This window comes from Centropristis striata, chromosome 10 (assembly GCF_030273125.1).
Source record: "Centropristis striata isolate RG_2023a ecotype Rhode Island chromosome 10, C.striata_1.0, whole genome shotgun sequence".
Taxonomy (NCBI): domain Eukaryota; kingdom Metazoa; phylum Chordata; class Actinopteri; order Perciformes; family Serranidae; genus Centropristis; species Centropristis striata.
The window spans coordinates 6048892-6067080 of NC_081526.1; the positions used below are offsets into that span (position 1 = coordinate 6048892).

An 18189-nucleotide genomic window follows, 5' to 3' on the forward strand; every position below is an offset into this window, starting at 1 on the left:
TTATAAACAGCGGACGGATTAACATCAGTGTCTTTGACGAGCCGGTGAACAGCAGCACTGATATGACTCTTCACCACAATGACTGAGGTTGGCCCACTGTTTGATTAAACTACTTATTATTAACATCTGAGCTACATATATATATATATATGTATGTATGTATATATACGTGTGTGTGTGTGTGTGTGTGTGTGTGTGTGTAAATACATAGGTATGTATATATATAAGGCCATTGTGGGGGAAATGACATGTCATAACTGAAATCAAAAATCATTGATGCTAGTTTTATTTGTCTTTTTTGTTTTTTCTTCATAATGTATTCAGTATATGTGTATTTCTTAATGTAAGCCTATGTATTTATTCATTTGCACGTTTATTTCTGCATTCATTTATTGGTCCATTTCCTGCTTCAGCGCTAGGCTTCACATAGCAGTGAGGAATCAGGAACCTTTCATCAAACACTGATGCTGCCATAGTACTATTTCCTGCTCAGATTAGAGATTAGATCTGTGATCTAAGCGGGGTCTGTAGCACCCTGTCAGGGATCCTTAACAAGTTTACTGATGCAATGTATGAATAATGATGTAAGAATGCAAAGTTTGTCATTACTTGCAATTTTAGTGTTTAAAGAAAATAACTTTTATATTCCTATCATATTCAAGTCCCAGACTAGGTTTATCATTGCTTCTTTTCATGCTTTTTGCCACCTTCATGATCAGGTGATTCATAAAACTAGGCAACACTATGTACACTAGAGCAGTTTCTAACCACAAAAATTTAAGGCGTAAACATTGTTATCGTTAGCCCTGAAGTCAAGGTGAGCAGCGGTTGACAGGTTTTTCTACAATGCTGCAGTGTGACTCAGCAAAAGTTATCTGGTGTTGAGAAATGCTTTGAGGAAACCTTTAAAATTAAATTATCTGATTATGTTAAATAGATTTAAAAAAAAATCTGACTTAATTGGGGAAAAAAGGCATATTTAATTGTTGATTAGACATTTTAAAAAAAAACTTAAACAAACCTGGAAAAATAAATTGGGCTATAAGTGTTAATATTTCAGCTATTAACAAAAACTTAAAACACAGTAAATCCCCCTCCTTCACGACACTTGGTACGTTCCACTTCCTGTATTTAAAGACTCAGCAGCAGGGGGCGCGGTTTGTCCTCCAGCCTGCCAAGATGTCCGCTCAACAGCGACACCTTCATGACTGGTAACTCAAAAAACTAACGTGAGACTGTTTAGAAATGGATTAAATGCGTGCACTGCAAACAGAGACTAATGAACCGCCAACAAAACTGAAAAAAACAACTATTTAACTACAACTATTTAATGGGCTACATGTGCAATGTCCACGAGGTCTTAGGTAAACAAAACTCAAAGGAAAAAAATAACTAAGTGTAAACTGTAGAAAACTAAAGTGTGTGCAGGAGGGTTACCACATTTAAATCAGCTTTGCGACAGCAGGTGCAGGTCTCTTTTAATATCACATGTGGATGAAATTAGCATAAGCATAGAAGTTTGTTCTTCAATGCACTGTATTGTGTCTCTCTTTCAGCATCAGGAAGGATGAGTTCAAAGAGAAAGAAAAAAAATCGGTGAGTTGAGATGAATTACTTTTTTAATCCCACAATGGGGAAATTCAACCTCTGCATTTTAACTATCATATTAACATATTAACCTTATTTACACACAAGTGAACACACCATGCAAGGAGCAGTGGGCAGCACATTTCTGCACCTGGGGGAGCTGTTCAGGGGGGTTAGGTGCCTTGCTCAAGGGTACTTCAGTCCTTGACCTGTCGATTCTGGGATTAGACCCAGCAACTCTCCAGTCACAAGGCCGATTACTAACCTCTAGGCCACGGACCTGCACACCTAGCTGTTTTTAAGTTGTGCAAACAGATGACTGTAAGACGCCGACCACCTATGGAGTAACATGCTATTTTGACCAAAGAGCGCTGAGGCAAGATTTGAGTTACTGAAACTGATTGCCAGATAGCCTTTTTGGGGCGGTTGGCATTATGAGAGAAGAGATCTTGTTGTTGTGTGTCAAGCCCAATTCAGAACAACATGTGTCACAAATTTTGTTCTTGTAGCATAGGTTTGATGAATAGACGTTGAAGAAACCTGTTGCACAAACAAATTCATGCATTATAATTGATCATGCATAGATACAATTTAAACCATTAGTACAACGAAGATAGAGCCCATATTTATGCTATTCATGCTAAGTAAGGGCGAGTGCTGTGTGTTCATGCGGAAGTGAGAGCTTATTTCAGCACTTAAAGTTCTCAGGAGCCATGCCTGATTTCAGGCATAGAGCCATTTTAAATTCATATAATACTTAATTCAATACTTAAAATACAAATTTTCCTTTTGGACAACTTTTCAGGCTCAATAATCTTGTTTTAACCCCTGTTATTTGCATGGCCGATCATGCATAAAACAATACATGACAATTTCATAACCACTTAGAATGCCCTATACAGGAGATTTTAAGTTTCACTTGAAGCAACTACCTGTTTAAATTCCATACATTATTTAAACTATTTGTACCACTTTCCAATGAATGCTATGAGATTTAAAATTCATATCCATACCTGTCATGTTTTTTAAGCTAACAAAAGTTAGTGCTGTGACCATCATTCTTTGTGTATAAGAGGATAAAGTGAAATGAAATATACATGTGAACATAATGACACACACACTTAACCTCTATGACCCAAAATAATACTCATACACAGGTGTGGGCTGGAGCTCTTATTGCACAACTATTTGAGGAGGACACACCCTGTGTTGATATAACTATTTAATCCTTCTCTTTTTTTCTTTTTTTTTTTCAGAAAGTCCTTCGGGGCAACAGCACCGCCCTTCATTGACTACCTGAAAGATATTCTACGTCGATATCCAGATGGTGGACAAATTTTGAAGGTTTGTTCAATACTGGTTCTGATAATTATGTTATAAAACATTTCATATTTTGTAACTCATACGTAGCATTCTTTATATCAGTGGATCTCCCCGCCCTGCAGCTTTCAATCTGTTAACCTCTATGTACTGTTTTATTTTTCCCCACAGGAGCTGATTCAAAATGCAGATGATGCTCAAGCCACAAAAGTGGTTTTCATCCATGATGAGAGAAGCTATGGGACTGAGAGCCTTTGGACTGATGAATTGGGACAGTACCAAGGTATGCAGGGTGTTCAGACAATAGCCATGCTCTGAGGTGGTAATTAACATTAGTTGTGATGTATTTTTCCAAAATACAAATGTATCATATAATGTACAGTACTGTGCAAACATCTTAGGCAGGTGTGAAAAAATGCCTAGAAGAATTGATGCTGGTTTGAAGGCAAAGGGTGGTCACACCAAATATTGATTTGATTACGGTTTTTCTTTTGTTCACTCACTTTGCACTTAGTTAATTGATAAAAATAAACTATTAACATTTCTATTTTTGAAAGCATTCCTATTTTACAGCATTTTTTCGCATCTGCCTTAAACATTTTTAAAGTTTGTATGTTCTGCTTGTTTCATGTGGGTTTGCTCCCATAGTCAAGTCTGGTTGGCCAGATTGTAAGAGTAGAAGTGTATTTAATAAAAGTCATGAGCACCTTCTGAAGTATTTTTTGTCTGTTTTTGCAAAGGTCCTGCTCTCTACGCCTACAACAATGCAGCATTCACTCAAGAAGACTGGGAAGGAATTCAGACGGCAGGGAGGAGTGTCAAACGCAATGATCCAAACAAAGTCGGGAGGTTTGGTATCGGCTTCAACTCTGTTTATCACATAACAGGTAAAACTACATAAAGATAAACCCATAAACCTAAGAGTCTCAAAAGTTTTTGTTTTACATGTATAGTAAGTTAATGGGACCATTTCTGTTTTACTCTATTCACAGATGTACCAAGTATATTCAGTTCAAAGCACCTCGGGTTTCTGGACCCCCAAGAAAAAATATTTGGGGTCAGAGAGGGAGGTTTTCAGTGGTCTTTGGATGATGCAGACGATCAAGAAGATCTTATGACTATACATGATCAATTCCAACCTTTTCATGATATAGTTTCACTCCTAAGTGGACAAGAATGGTCAAAAGTCATCAAGGAGAATCAACAATTCGATGGGACAGTTTTCAGGTTCCCCTTGCGCAAAGAGGCATCAGATATCTCAGATAATCTATATGACTCCAACAAGGTGGTTGAGCTTTTTGACAGCTTCATTGCAGATGCTGACTTAAGCCTTCTGTTCCTGAAAAATGTGATCTCCGTGTCCTTGATACATATCGACATACATGGCACTGTAAACAGCAGACTTGAAGTGAAATCCTCCGTCCCATCAAATGTTGTTCTGGAGTCCAAAGACGAGTCAATCACTGAGAGTTCAACAAGGTTCAAAGTGATAAGCCTCAACTCAGAAGACCACAAAGAAACAAGGTGGCTTTTGACAACATGTACCATGAAAGAAGGCAATGTAGAAGAGCTTGATTCACTTGCAAAAAAGTTGAGTTTTTTCCCTCAAGTTGACTTGGCATTCCCTTGTGGGGAGAAGAGAGACAGTAGAGAGAGTAGACTGAGCTGCTTCCTCCCACTCCCAAACAATGAATCCAACAAGACAGGACTCCCAGTTTATGTCAATGCGTGCTTTGGCCTCACAGACAACAGAAGACACATCAAGTGGCAAGAGGAGGACCAGAAACATGACGAACATGCTGTGTGGAACGAGTTGCTGATGAAGGAAGTGCTTCCACAAGCATACCTCATGATCATTCAAGATGCTATCAAGCTTGCTCAAGCATCTGTTCTGCCTGTCTCCTACGTGTACGATCTGTGGCCAGATATCAGCCAGATAAAGCACAGAGACAAATGGTATGCCGTTGCTCTGGATGTTCTTGATCACTTATTCAAACGGAATGTGGCTGTCCTATCCCTTGCCAAAAATGAGAGACAGTTCATCACTCCATCAGAAGCTGTGTTCCCCTGTAATGGTCCAACAAGCTCTGACATTTTGGCCGCCATTGAAAGGACTTTGGTCTCCTGTGGAGAAAATCTTGTCACTTTATCACGCAGTGTCGAAAAAGCTATAAATGAGGCTTATCCACAGCCCAGCACCCTTAAACATGTCACCCCAACATTCCTAAGGGACATTCTCCGCAGGATGGACATGCACACCATCTCTAAAGATGACAAACTCTGGCTTTTGGAGTATGTTTTGAGTGATGGAAAATACAGAGAACTCAAGGGCCTTCAACTGCTTCCACTCAATGACGGCTCTTTCAGATCTTTCACAGACCGAGAGGAGGACACTGCTTTAATTGACAGCAATGAATTTCCAAGGTGGGTTTTAAGATTTGTCTTTATTCTCTTTTACAGTCTATATGATATGTATTGCTTCAGTATATTATTTGACAATTTCTATCATTTTTATTTCTGCTTTGATTGAAAAGTCTGTATCTGTTAACTCACTGTACACTAAGATTATATGCAAACAAACTTATTCTTTGTGCAGAGTCTTGCTACCATGCTGCAAACACCTCTTCATCCCAGATGATCTCAGTCGAACCTGCAGTACCCACCTGAAAGAACTGGCGAGAGAAAGTAGGAAAATAATCTTAAAGAAAAGTGACTTAAGGGTTGTTTTGCATTTCTGACACGCCATAAATATTTGTGTATATATTTAAAACAAAATCTGTTTTTCAGATTCATTCAAGGTCATCAACATTGACGCAAACCAGGTGGCTGAATATACAAAGAAGTATCTGCCACAGGACTGGAAGCAGACGGGGCCGGGGCTTGTTACCTGGAACATCAGCAGCAGTCAACATCCACCTTTAGGCTGGCTACAAGAATTCTGGAAATTTCTCAACACTCACTTCAAAGAGTTAAGTAATTTCAGTAGAATGCCATTAATACCAGTCAGTCCCCTGTCCGCCAGTCAGCATGTATCACTAGCAAGACTAGAGCAGAAAACAACCCTCATTTTTCAGAAAAGCAAGCAGATGAACTTGCCAACACAAATAGCTCAGTTGGTGAACAAAGTTGGTGGCACAGTGGTGACAGGAAACGAGTGGCTTAAACATGAAGACCTAGACTCATATGTGCTGTGCCCATCTCCCAGGAGTGTCATGAAAGTCTTGGTGAATTTAGATTCTCAGGATGTCATCAGAGGACTCAAAACTGCCTCTCACAAAGCACGAGAAGAACTGAAAGATTATTTTTCTCGCCTGGATTCTCTTTCAGTCACTGAGAAAGATTTACTCTCAAAGTTGCCTCTGTTTCAAACCATGAAAGGATCAAATGTTGCAGTTCAATCAAAACAGGCTGTGCTTCTAATTTCTGGTCTAAAAGTACCAACAGAGTTCCCCATGCCCGATTCGGTTGTGCAGTGTGCAACTGAGGCTGATCTCAGACTGTTACAGCTGCTCAAAGTTAATATCATGGATACTGCACAAGCAGCGAATTTCCTCATTGACTGTATTGAGAAGGGAGCATGCAGAAAAGAAGACACTGGGAAAATCATGACTTGGATCTTACAGAATGGCGAGATCCTTTTCTCTCAAAATCAGAAGTTGAGGCGCAGATGCAAGGACTTGAGCTTCATTGAAATGAATGGAAAGCTGAAAAAAGCCTCAGACTTTTTTGACCCAAGAATTGCAACCTTTAAAGTCATTTTTGAGTCAGATTTCTTTCCCCCACCATTGTACACTCACACGCCACAGATGCTTCAAAGCCTAACAGAGCTTGGATTGCTAAATAAAGAAGTAGACGTGTCACCTGAGCACTTGTTGCATGCCGCCACACTGATTGACAGTAAACATGTAAGCTCTCAAGCTGAGGCTCTCAAAAGAGCTAAGGTGCTCTTGAAGATGTTGGATACTAATGATCTGCTCTCAAAGTTCTCTCATGAGCAGCTTCATTGCCTCAAAATGCTAAGATGGGTCCCATGTGCTAAACCTGGCAGTAAACACTGCAACGACAAATCTCAGACAAGTTGTTTCTTCTGTCCAGATGAAATAAGACATTCTATGTACGAGGACATTGTTGGGCATGCAATGCCTCTGGTGGGAAGTTTCAGTAACAGAGTTAGCAGCCAACTTGGTCTTCAACGCCTACCCCCACCTGAAAAAGTTACAGAGAATTTGACAGTGTTGAAATCAAAAGCACAGAAAATGTCTGACCCTGACACAAATGTGGATTTCAAGAGAAAGTTGCACAGCATTTACAAACACATGCAAGACCACATCTCAGAATTTCCAACAATGATGAAAAAGGACACATCCTGGCTGTGGAGCCACAACCAGTTTGTATCGCCACAGGATCTGGTCCTAGACTACCCATGTAATCTTGATCTGAGCGCCTACATTGGGAAGGTCCCAAAGGAATTTCTGGCATACAACAAGTTGCTCCAGGAGTTTGGCCTAAGAACATTGCTTTCAGATGAAGAAGTTATTGGTATTCTTCATTCCATCAAGCAAACCATTGAAGGAAGACAACTGCCATTTGCAACATCCTCTGAGGTAAAGGTGTCAATTGAAATTCTGAACTGGCTGTGGAAAGAGAAGAAGACGGTTCAGGATGACATCCCAGTGCCAGTCCTCATAGAGGGTGACCAACATACCCTTAAACCACTGTCAACAGCAGTCTTCTGCGATGTGAGCAAGAATGGGTTGAAAGAGCTGAAGCACAGCCAGGAAGAAATTCATGTTGTACATGAGGAAATCCCAAGAGCAGCTGCTGAATGGTTTAATATCCAATTTCTCAGCACCCACATCCTCCATCCGGAGTTTGTGGGAATTGAACAGTGTGGACAATCTGAACCGATAACAACAAGGATTAAAAACATTCTTAAAGAGTATGATGAAGAAAGTGACATCTTCAAGGAGCTCATTCAAAATGCAGAGGATGCTGGGGCAGAAGCCTGTAAATTCTTGGTAGATTTCAGAGTGCACAAAGACGCCCCTGATAGTCTCATTGACCCTGACATGACCCTTTGCCAAGGACCTTGCCTGTGGGCATTTAATAACGAGCAGTTCACACCAGAGGATTGGAAAAATATTATCAGAGTTGGAGCTGCCTCAAAGGAAAACAAAGTGGAAAAAATTGGAAAGTTTGGACTTGGATTCAACACTGTGTATCATGTGACAGATGTTCCTTCCATCCTCAGTGGCAACAGTCTTCTCATACTTGATCCAAATGTAACTCACCTCAAGAAGCACATCAAACATAAAACAAATCCTGGAATCAAGCTGGATCTCGCTCAGCAGGGACTTTTTCGTTGGTTTCCTGGTCAGTTTGGACCATACGAACGCATTTTTGATTGTAATTTAAGCAGACAAAGTCCCCCTGAACCTTATCCAGGCACTTTGATCAAACTGCCTTTCCGAACTGAAGAAGAGGCTGTTGAGTCAGAAATAAGTTCAAAGGTGTATCACAAACACGATATCATCTCTTTACAACAGCACTTCACCAACAATTCACAAACTCACCTGCTGTTTTTGAAAAACATCAACACACTGTCTCTACAAAGTATCTCAAACGAAGCATCAACTCCACCGAGAGATGACCAAATAGAAACTGTCCTCACTGTCTCCAAAACCACAGTGAATACAATGAGGATTTCTGATGAAACCATGTCAAAGCAGCACCAAGCTGAGAAATCATTGATGAAACTTGATAAAAAGTGCAAAGAGGTAATTGATTCCTGCACAGTCAACATTGTCCAAATAACCAGTCAGCAATCTGGTGTAACTGAAGTCCAGTCCTGGCTCCTGTACAACTGCTTTGGGACACATCAGTCTTTGCAAATGGCCCTTCAAGAAAACAAGCAAGCCAAGTTTTCTTTGCCCATCGGAGGGATTGCTGTGCCTTTGCAAAAAAATCCAGATACTGGAAAGCTGGCCTCATTACAAACAGATCTTGTTGGACAGGCATTTTGCTTCCTTCCTCTTTCCATTCACACAGGTCTTCCAGTCAATGTAAATGGAACATTTGCTGTGACCAGCAACCGAAAAGGTCTGTGGGAGAGTGGGGTCAAACATGACTGGAACAAAGCCCTTCTACAGGATCCTGTAGTGAAGGCATACATCACTGCACTTTTGGCACTTAAGGAAATGTCTGAAAACAAGCAACTGGAAAAATACTGTTATCACACTGTTTGGCCTGATCGAGAGAAAGTGAGTGAAATCTTCAAGCCTTTGGTTGATGCATTGTACTCCATCATTGCTCACCAGTACACTGGCCCAAAGCTCTTCAGTGATGGAGAACATTGGTGCTCAATGAACAATGCCATATTTCTACACAAGAGGATTGAGGAGGATAAAGAAATATTTGCACTTGCCGTGCAGGTGTGCAAGAAACACATAAAAGCACCCAACCATGTTATTCCTCTTCCACTGTGGTTGAGAAACAGCTTCAAACAGTCGGGCCTTGAAACAGTTTTACTGAACAGAACATGGAACTGGGACAAGTTTTATCAAGAAGCAGTGTTTAACAACCTTGGTACCATGGACCCTGACAGCAGAAATACTCTCGTGCTGCATGCTATTGACCTTAACATCAAAGAAATTAACAGTTTACTGGTCCGATATCCTTGCATCCCCACAAGAAGCGGAGAGCTCCAGCATATCAGGAAACTTGTCAATCCGACAGGGAAAGTCGCCTGTCTTTTTGAATCAGAGAAAGGACGCTTGCTTGGCGGCACCAAAAATGACTTTTGTGCCCCCAAAAGGATTCAGCGCTTGTTGGAACTTGGAATGGCAAATGATCATCTCTCACTGGAAGACATCACAGAGAAGGCAAGCACAATCCCCAAAACCTGGACCATTGACAAAAAGAAAGCATATGGGCATTTGAATTGCCTTCTTGAACTTTTGAAGGATCATATGAATGACAAAGACTCTCTCCACTGGGAAACACTGAGGATGACTGAACTTCTCCCAGCATTTTCCCCTGGTGATACAAAAATGGAAAGAAATGTCATGCTTAGAAGGCCCACGGATGTATTTAGTGAAAAATGCTCCCCACTCGTTAACATGACACAACATGTTCTGGATCACACCAATCTGGAAATACACAAAACCGATCCAGTCCTGCAAATTCTGGGAGTCCATAACAGTCCAGGGCCTGAGAAAGTGATTCAGCAGCTTCAAGAAGCATGTGGAAAATCTCGATCCATTGACAGATCCTTGCTCAACAAAATAGCATTTGAATGCTATAGATTTCTGGATCGTTGGCTCATTGATGGTGGGGATTTCACATTTATTTCACAAAGAGCAAATTCATTTCCCTTCATTCTTGTCGGCAGTACATTTGCAAATGTGAGTCGTGTAGCTGAAAATGAGCAATTTGAAGCAAAACCCTATCTCTATTTACTTCCATCTGCCTTCAGTGGATTCCGGACGCTTTGGGAATGTGTAGGTGTTGAAAAAGGTTTTACAACCAGTCAGTTTCTAACTGTACTCCAGGAGATGCACTCTCAACATGGTAACAAGACCCTACCAAAGAAGGACCTGTCAATTTGCCTCACAATTTTAAAAGCCATACATGAAGCCAAAGAGAAAACGAGTGACTGTCAGATACCAAACAAAGGTGGTGTTTTACAACCTGCAAGCAAGATGTTTTACAATGACAGTCCGTGGATGCCAGTCGATCCAGGTGCCCCATTATGTCACGAGCATATCTCACGTTCTATGGCTAGGCACTTTGGAATCAAAACCACCAGGCATTATACCCTGCAAAACTATGAGATTGAGAACATTTCACCATTTGCTTTTGAGTTTGAGCAGCATGAAGAACTTACTGTTCGAATCAAAAACATAATTTCAGCCTATCCAGCAAAGAAGGATATCCTTAAAGAGCTTATCCAAAATGCTGATGATGCAGAGGCAACCGAAATCAACTTTGTTTGGGACAGACGACGGCATGGCACAGAAAAAACATTTGGGAAGAAATGGAACCAATTGCAGGGTCCAGCCCTGTGTGTGTTCAACAACAAAGTGTTTTCTGATGCTGACCTGGCTGGAATTCAACAGTTAGGAGAAGGAGGAAAGCACAACTCTCCAGGGAAGACAGGAAAGTACGGAGTAGGATTCAACTCGGTTTACCATCTGACTGACTGCCCCTCCATCCTCACTGGAGATGAGCTACTCTGCATTTCTGATCCCAATCGAAAATACATAGAAAGTTATTCAGACAAACCACCAGCTGGCACTGGCTATACACTAGCTGAGACTTTCAAGAAGATGTACATGGACGTCTACAAATCCTTTCTTCCAGACAAATTTCCTCTTAAAGAGGGTACCATGTTCAGATTACCTCTGAGGATGGGTACCATGGCAAACAACTCTAAAATATCACAGCAGGGCGTCACTGACCGTGACATGGAAGAACTATGCTCTGTACTCTCAAAAGATCCCGAAGGACTAATTTTGTTTCTGAAAAACATCTGCAAAATAAAAGTCCATGAAATCAATGAGCATTCAGGAAAACTCAAAACCATCTTCGTGGTTGAAAAAAGCCTGCCGCAGAAATGCAGAGAAACAAAAGATGCTTTTGTCAAACTTCAACAAATTGCCCTGCAATCGGACACACCAGTTACACCTGAGCAGGTAATTTATGGAACCTTGATTTCAACCTCAGGTAAAAGACAAACTAGATGGACCATTGCAGAGCAGTTTGGCTCTTCCAAAAACAGTGGGGATGATGAACTAACACCATTGGAGAAACTTCCCCAAGCAGCCATCGCAGCACAGTTGAGCTCAAAAATCAACAAGAGTTCAGATGTGGCTCCACCCAGCCCCATAGATTTTAAGGGAGAAGCTTTTTGTTCACTTCCTTTGCCAGGGACAACTGGACTGCCAGTGCATGTCAATGCAAATTTTGAGGTAGATTCTTCCAGGAGAAACCTTTGGAAAGAAGATGGACATGGTCTAAAATCTAACTGGAATGAATATTTGAAACAAAATGTCATTGCTCCACTGTATGCAGATCTCCTGCATTACATCAGCCGTAGCACTGCAAAAAAGAAAGTTGATCCTGAACATATTGAGTCACACTACTTGTGTTTTTGGCCAACTGTGTCTAAAGATGTTGGCCAGGATTGGCATGAAATGATACATGAGGTATACAGATCAATCAAAGAAAGAGGCCTGAATGTGATTCCATTTCTGAGGAGTTCAACACAAACAGTTGCAGGCTATGAATTTAGGAAGCACTCTTTGAACTGGTGTGATGTCAAAGAAACTGAAACAACTCAGGCACCTTACCTGATACACTGGATACGTGATGAGATTAATCCCATTTTGGAAGATCTTGGAATGAAATTGGTTCCTCCTTCCATGCAAAAAGTTTGGAAAAGTTTCAAATCTGCTGGCATTGAACTGAACGATGTGAATCCTTCAACTGTGCAGACTTTCGTAAGAGAGAAAAGCCTCAATGACTCAACCCAAACAGATGAGGGTTTACCCCTACCCATAAGTGCCACTCTGATCAAAGATGCAACAAGATGTTCAAAGCTCTTGAGTTTCTGCTTAAGAGATTTTTACTTAAAAACGGCCAACTCCAGCTCACTCAATGGGCTTCCACTTCTTCTCACAAGAGATAACATTTTGAGAGTCTTTAAGTCAAAATCTCCCAAGTTGATATCAAGATATGACAGTCTGTTCTCTGGCTACGAGGACCAGTTTGCAGATTATGAGACCAACAGAGACCACATTGAAGTTCTACAAACTTTAAACCTTGTCAAAAGCTTGACACTTCCATGTGCAGCAGAATATCTGAAGCCGTTAATTCAGCAGCGTCTTCAGAATTGTGAAGTTGATCCACACAGTGGTCTTCATGTCCCAAATGAGAAGATGTTGAACTGGCTGAAATCCCTTTGGGCGTTCTTAACAAGTCAAATTAAACCTGCAACATCTAGTGCTGATGAACAAAGTCTGGCAATAAGTGATGTGAGGAAGCTCTTCAATGAATGCTGCATCTTGCCTGTTTTGTGTCCAAGGTTCAACAACAAACCCTTCCTGCAAACGATGAAAGACATGCCAAGTGTGATTCAGTTCGCCAAAGACATATCAGGCATCCTCTTTAAACTTGGTTTTTTGAAGCTTGACAATGTGTTTTTCTCGAAGATACTAGAATTGCAGGATCGGTTAGTTCTCCACTCAGAACTTATGGATGTGAATGATAAAAGTTGTGTGTTAGATCAGGTCTACAACATTAACCGCTCAGAGTTTTCCCACCTTTCCACTGATGAGATGAAAGAGCTTCAGTTTTTCCTGCAGTCTGGAGTATCAAAGTCCAAAGACAAACAAGCATACCAGAGAAAGCTCAAATCCTTGCCATTATTTGAAACAGTACATGGTAACCGAGTGAGGATTGATGGACATGAAGAAGTTTTTATCCTCAACAGCAACTATTCAAGGACATTTCCAGATTTGTTCAATCTGCCCAACAGTAACAGCATTTTTCTCAAAAACAATCCAGAGAACTGCAGTCTGTCAGAAACACTGAACATCAAAACCCTGACTGATATGGACTATTTCATGAAGTTCATTCTGCCCGTTGTACACACATTCACAGAGATGCAGATACTTCACTGCATCAAACTGTTACTGTCACTCCCGTTTGAAAATTCTGACGAAAAGGACACAATCATATCCTCAATGAAGACGGTGAAATTGATTCGCAATTCTCAAGGCAGACTGGAGGCAGCATCATACTACTTCGATGAAAATGTGGAGCTATATCGGAGGATGTTGCCCCAAGAGAGATTTGTGCCTCAGAGATTTTGGACTGAGTTGTGTAAAGAAAATCCATACACACTAAAACAACTAAAATACTTACTAAGGGACCTTGGAATGAAGTATATTGTGTCAAAAGATGAAATAATAACATTTGCACACCAGTTAGAAACAGAAGCAAAAGGAAATGGCCAGCTTAAGCAGCTGAAACAGAAATCATCATTCATTTTCAAAGCAGCCTGGACTATAGTGAGTAACAGCAACAAAGAGGAAAGGTTGCTGGAGAGCATAGCTGACATCAAGTTCATGTTTCCTGTGAAAATTCAAAAAGAACTGTGCAGCTATCATCAACCATTTGCTGCTGAGAAAACTACTGTTAAAATCAGAGGATCTTTGATGGATGGCGATGCTAAGCATCAGGAACTGATTTGGTCATCAATGCCAATTATAGACATACCAGTTTATAAGTCACAAACGTTCCTGGAAATGATGAAGAATGCAGGAGCCCATGAAAAACCACCAACACTCTGTGTAACCAGTAACATGAGCAACATCTGTCAGTCGCCCTGTAAAACTGACCAGTTGATTGAAACGCGTGCTGAGGTGTTTCGAAGTGCTTATGCCTACCTTCAAGCAAATAGGTTTGACGGCCAACCATTGGCTGGTCTTCCTGTTGTGTTGGTTGAAAAAGACAAAGAACTCGTGAGACCTGATGATGCGTTTTTTTCGCTCCCCTATGACCATGAGTTCAGGCCATATTTGTACAACATTTTGCCGCAGGATGTCTTGTTCAGAGACTTTTTCAAGAAAATTGGTGTAAAGGACCAACCTACTGCACTGCAGTATTGTAATGTTCTTGAAGCAGTCTATGTGGATTCCTGTGAAAAAACGCAACTACACCCAAACCAACAGATAACTGTGAATTGCACTGTTGAGCAGTTTTTCAAGTTAATCGAGACTCCAGGAGACCAGTCGCTTGTTGACGATGTAAAGACTTTGTATCTTCCTGCAGTAGATGGTAAATTATACCCCTCACATACACTCTACTACAACGACACAGCGTGTGAGACCAAAAGGCTGGAAAAAGCGTTGGAGAATAAGTTCCTGTTGCTTGAGAAACTCAGTGAATGTCATTTAGGCAGTGACAGATATGTGCATCATCGGTTGTTGCAATTACTGCCTGAGAAATTTAGGCCTAAAATGCTGACTCAAATCACAGAGGAAAGAGTGGAGGAAGAACACATGCAGCTTTGTGAGCTTGAACCACACTGTGAATTTAGTGGATGTTTTGAGAAACATCTGTCTTCAGGAGCATTTAGACATGGACTAATTTGTCTTATAAGGGAGCAGTCTCAAGGAAAAATAACACCAGAAGATGCTACAGACATGTGCAAGAAGACTTTTGGCAGTATTCGGATTGTCTGCTGCGGAAGTCTGATAACAAAGCTGTTTGTCAATAAACAGCCACTACACAAAACTGCTACTGAAACCAACGTTTTTGTCAGAAGAGAGCAACAAGGTTGCATCTTTTACTTGAAACACAACGATGACATGGCTCCCTTGGTAATGAATCGCATCCGTATGACGCTGGCAAAGGAGATTAATGCTCTTTTAGGAAACAGAAAGGCATCAGATCATCTCCCTGTCCTCGGACAACTTCTCCTTTGTGACAGCCTGCAAGATGTTCTGACAACTCTGGCTGAGAATGGGATCCATGACAGTGCTGAGACTGAAAGCATGCACCACAATCCAACAGCCCCTGGAACAGAAATTCCAGAGGAATTGCATGATGCCTTAGACATGAACATCCTCAATAACTTTGAAGAGGGGGAATATGTTGGCTACAGCACTAACAACAAGTATATTTTTGCAGTTATTGTTGAAGAACTGCCTAGGCAGGCTGGACTATATTCTCAGAGATACAGGATAGATATCGGAGAAGATGAGCCAGTTGAAGTCAGTTGTCTTGACCTGTATCAGTTTAAACGACAGAAGAAGACTGAACCTGAGGAGAGGACTTGCACATCTGCTGAATCTTCTTGCACTGATCTAGTGCCACTTTCAGGAGCTGTGCCACATTCTTCCCAACCATCAAATACAAGTTCCTCATCTTCAAGATCCTCACCAGCCTCTATTGACGAAGCTAAACAGGAAATAGACAAATGTTTAGCAGAGATCTGGACTCTTCCTAAGGAGGAGAGGGATAAAGCTATAAAACGACTGTACCTTAGATGGCATCCTGACAAAAACCCTGACTGCCCACTTCTCGCCACTGAGGCATTCAAATACTTGAAGAATCAAATTGATGAGCTCAGTAAAGGCAAAGGCAAGGGCAAAGGCAATACTGGAGGCTCATCCTACCGAAGTGGAAACTCTAATTTCAGAGACCACTTTTGGCAATGGGATCAGGAGGCCAGGTATCACAGGGAGCGATTCTCTAGAGACTCCTACAACTTTTGGACCCATAATGAAAATGTCCCGAAGCCGAACAGAGAGGAGGCCCAGCGCTGGTGTAGACAAGCTCGCTGTGATCTCAACGCAGCTCAAAAAGACATGAGTGGGGCGAGCACAGAGTGGTGTCTGTTCAAAATCCATCAAGCAGTGGAAAAGTCTCTCATAGCTGCAAAGTATAAAAAGGATGGCCAGCGTCCGACAGACTGCTCCATTTCAGTCCTTGCTGCAAAAGTTTCCCTTTACAACCCCCAACTGAGAGTTCTGCCTGAAATTGTGCGGAATCTGAAGACACTGGGAGTGGACGCCAAAAAGACTCAGTATCCAAACTGCCATCCATTTCCCCATATTCCCAACGATCGCTTCAAATCAGAGAATGAAATGTTGGCGCTGGACAAGGCATCTGAGCTCCTCAGTAAAGTAGAGGCATATGTGAACTAGGGATTTAAGACTAACAGGGTCAGTTCAAGATGCTTTCACATCCATATTGTGATAATATTACAAAAATATAAACAAAAGTGATTTTTTTTGTTTAACATGATAGAAAAATACTGTGAAAATTCTTCAGAAAGATTGTTTAATTTCTGAGTAACTGCTGAAAATGTAAACATCAAAGACTTTTGTAAGTCGTAAAAATGTATCACAACTCATCGAGAACCAATGTGCTCGCTGCATTCCTTCATTTACAACTAATCACTGAGGATGATTATAATTCTTCACTTCATATCACTTTGTATTGAAAATTGTTGTTGAAATGTTTTTTTTCTATGTAAACATTTATGACTACTCATTGAGGGCAAATTTAATTTCTATATTATGTTGTTTCGAAAAATGCAAATGTATATTGTTGTTTTGCAAGGTAAACATCTCAACTACTCATTGAGAACCAAGATAATCCTTTGCAAAGAAAATGCCTGTCAACTTTTTTTGTTGACACTGAGGACGATTATAATCTCTATCACTTTGTATTGAAAATGAAAAGATGTGCTCTTTTTTTCTATGTAAACATTTATAACTACTCATTGAGGGCCAATTTATTTTCTGTATTTTTGTTATGAAAAATGTGAATGTATGTTGTTGCTTTTTGCAAGGTAAACATTTACAACTACTCATTGAGAACCAAGATAATCCTTTGCAAAGAAAAAGCCTGTCAACTTTTTTTGTTGTAGTTTATGACTACTCATTGGGAACCAAGATAATCTCATTATTACATTGTTATGAAAATGCAAATATAATCTTTTTGCAGTGTTGTGAACATTTATAACTCATTGAAGACCAGTATAATCTCTGTCTTACTTTGTAACAAAAATGCTAACTTTTTTCCCAATGTTAATGCTCAAAGATCATCTGAATTATTATGAAAATACAAATTACATTTTTCTTGTTTCTTCAAGTTGTAAACATTTATGACTACTCATTGAGGACCAATATAATCTCTTGATTACTTTTTTATGAAAATATAAACTTGTTTCTTCTGGTTTCGAAACATCTTTCCAAAGGGTAGCATTTGAAAGTTAGCCAGCTGGCTATCACTGGTATATTTTTACAGAAATGTTGAAAACGGTTAATGTGCGTTGCCCTAATAAATGAATAAAATGAAATGTTATGGCTCGTTTTTATTTATAACTTCTCACTGAGGATCAATATAACCACAGTAAGACTTTATGAAATGCAAATATAAAGAAGTTTGGGGAATTTTGATAACCATTTTTCTTACAGATTTTCAAAATACAATACATATGTAATTGGGTAGCAACTCACTTATTGAGATTCTTCCATAATTAAAATATTCTATTAAATCTGTAGGCTAAAGCAACAGAAAGTTTCAGTGTCATATACCATCTGTTAGTTTCTTCAGTTGTCATAAAGTATGAGATTGTGGGGAGATTTTTTTATTTTTATTAGATAGATAGGTAGATAGATAGATGGATAGATATACTTTATTCATCCCAAGCTGGGAAATTACAGAAATTGAGCTTTAACTGTGTGAGTGTTACCAGACTATGGT

At 40.3% G+C, this 18189-nt stretch overlaps 1 protein-coding gene across 1 annotated transcript; it reads left to right on the forward strand.

Moving 5' to 3' along the window:
• Positions 1 to 1567: 1567 nt before the first annotated feature.
• Positions 1568 to 17501, forward strand: LOC131978718 (sacsin-like). The gene is made up of 8 exons (XM_059342444.1): positions 1568 to 1596; positions 2844 to 2931; positions 3079 to 3190; positions 3648 to 3794; positions 3900 to 5331; positions 5504 to 5592; positions 5695 to 11766; positions 11797 to 17501. Exons 1-8 carry the CDS (start codon positions 1568 to 1570, stop codon positions 16620 to 16622), a joined length of 12795 nt encoding a protein of 4264 aa, XP_059198427.1. The 3' UTR covers positions 16623 to 17501.
• Positions 17502 to 18189: the final 688 nt, after the last annotated feature.

What these genes read in the sequence shown, in the direction of transcription:
- LOC131978718 (XM_059342444.1), top strand. Translation starts at nt 1,568, where the DNA reads ATGAGTTCAAAGAGAAAGAAAAAAAATCG. An exon ending in AAGAGAAAGAAAAAAAATCG is followed by an intron (nt 1,597 to 2,843) that starts GTGAGTTGAGAT and finishes TTTTTTTTTCAG; the next exon opens with AAAGTCCTTCGGGGCAACAG. An exon ending in GAGCTCAAAAATCAACAAGA is followed by an intron (nt 11,767 to 11,796) that starts GTTCAGATGTGG and finishes CCAGCCCCATAG; the next exon opens with ATTTTAAGGGAGAAGCTTTT.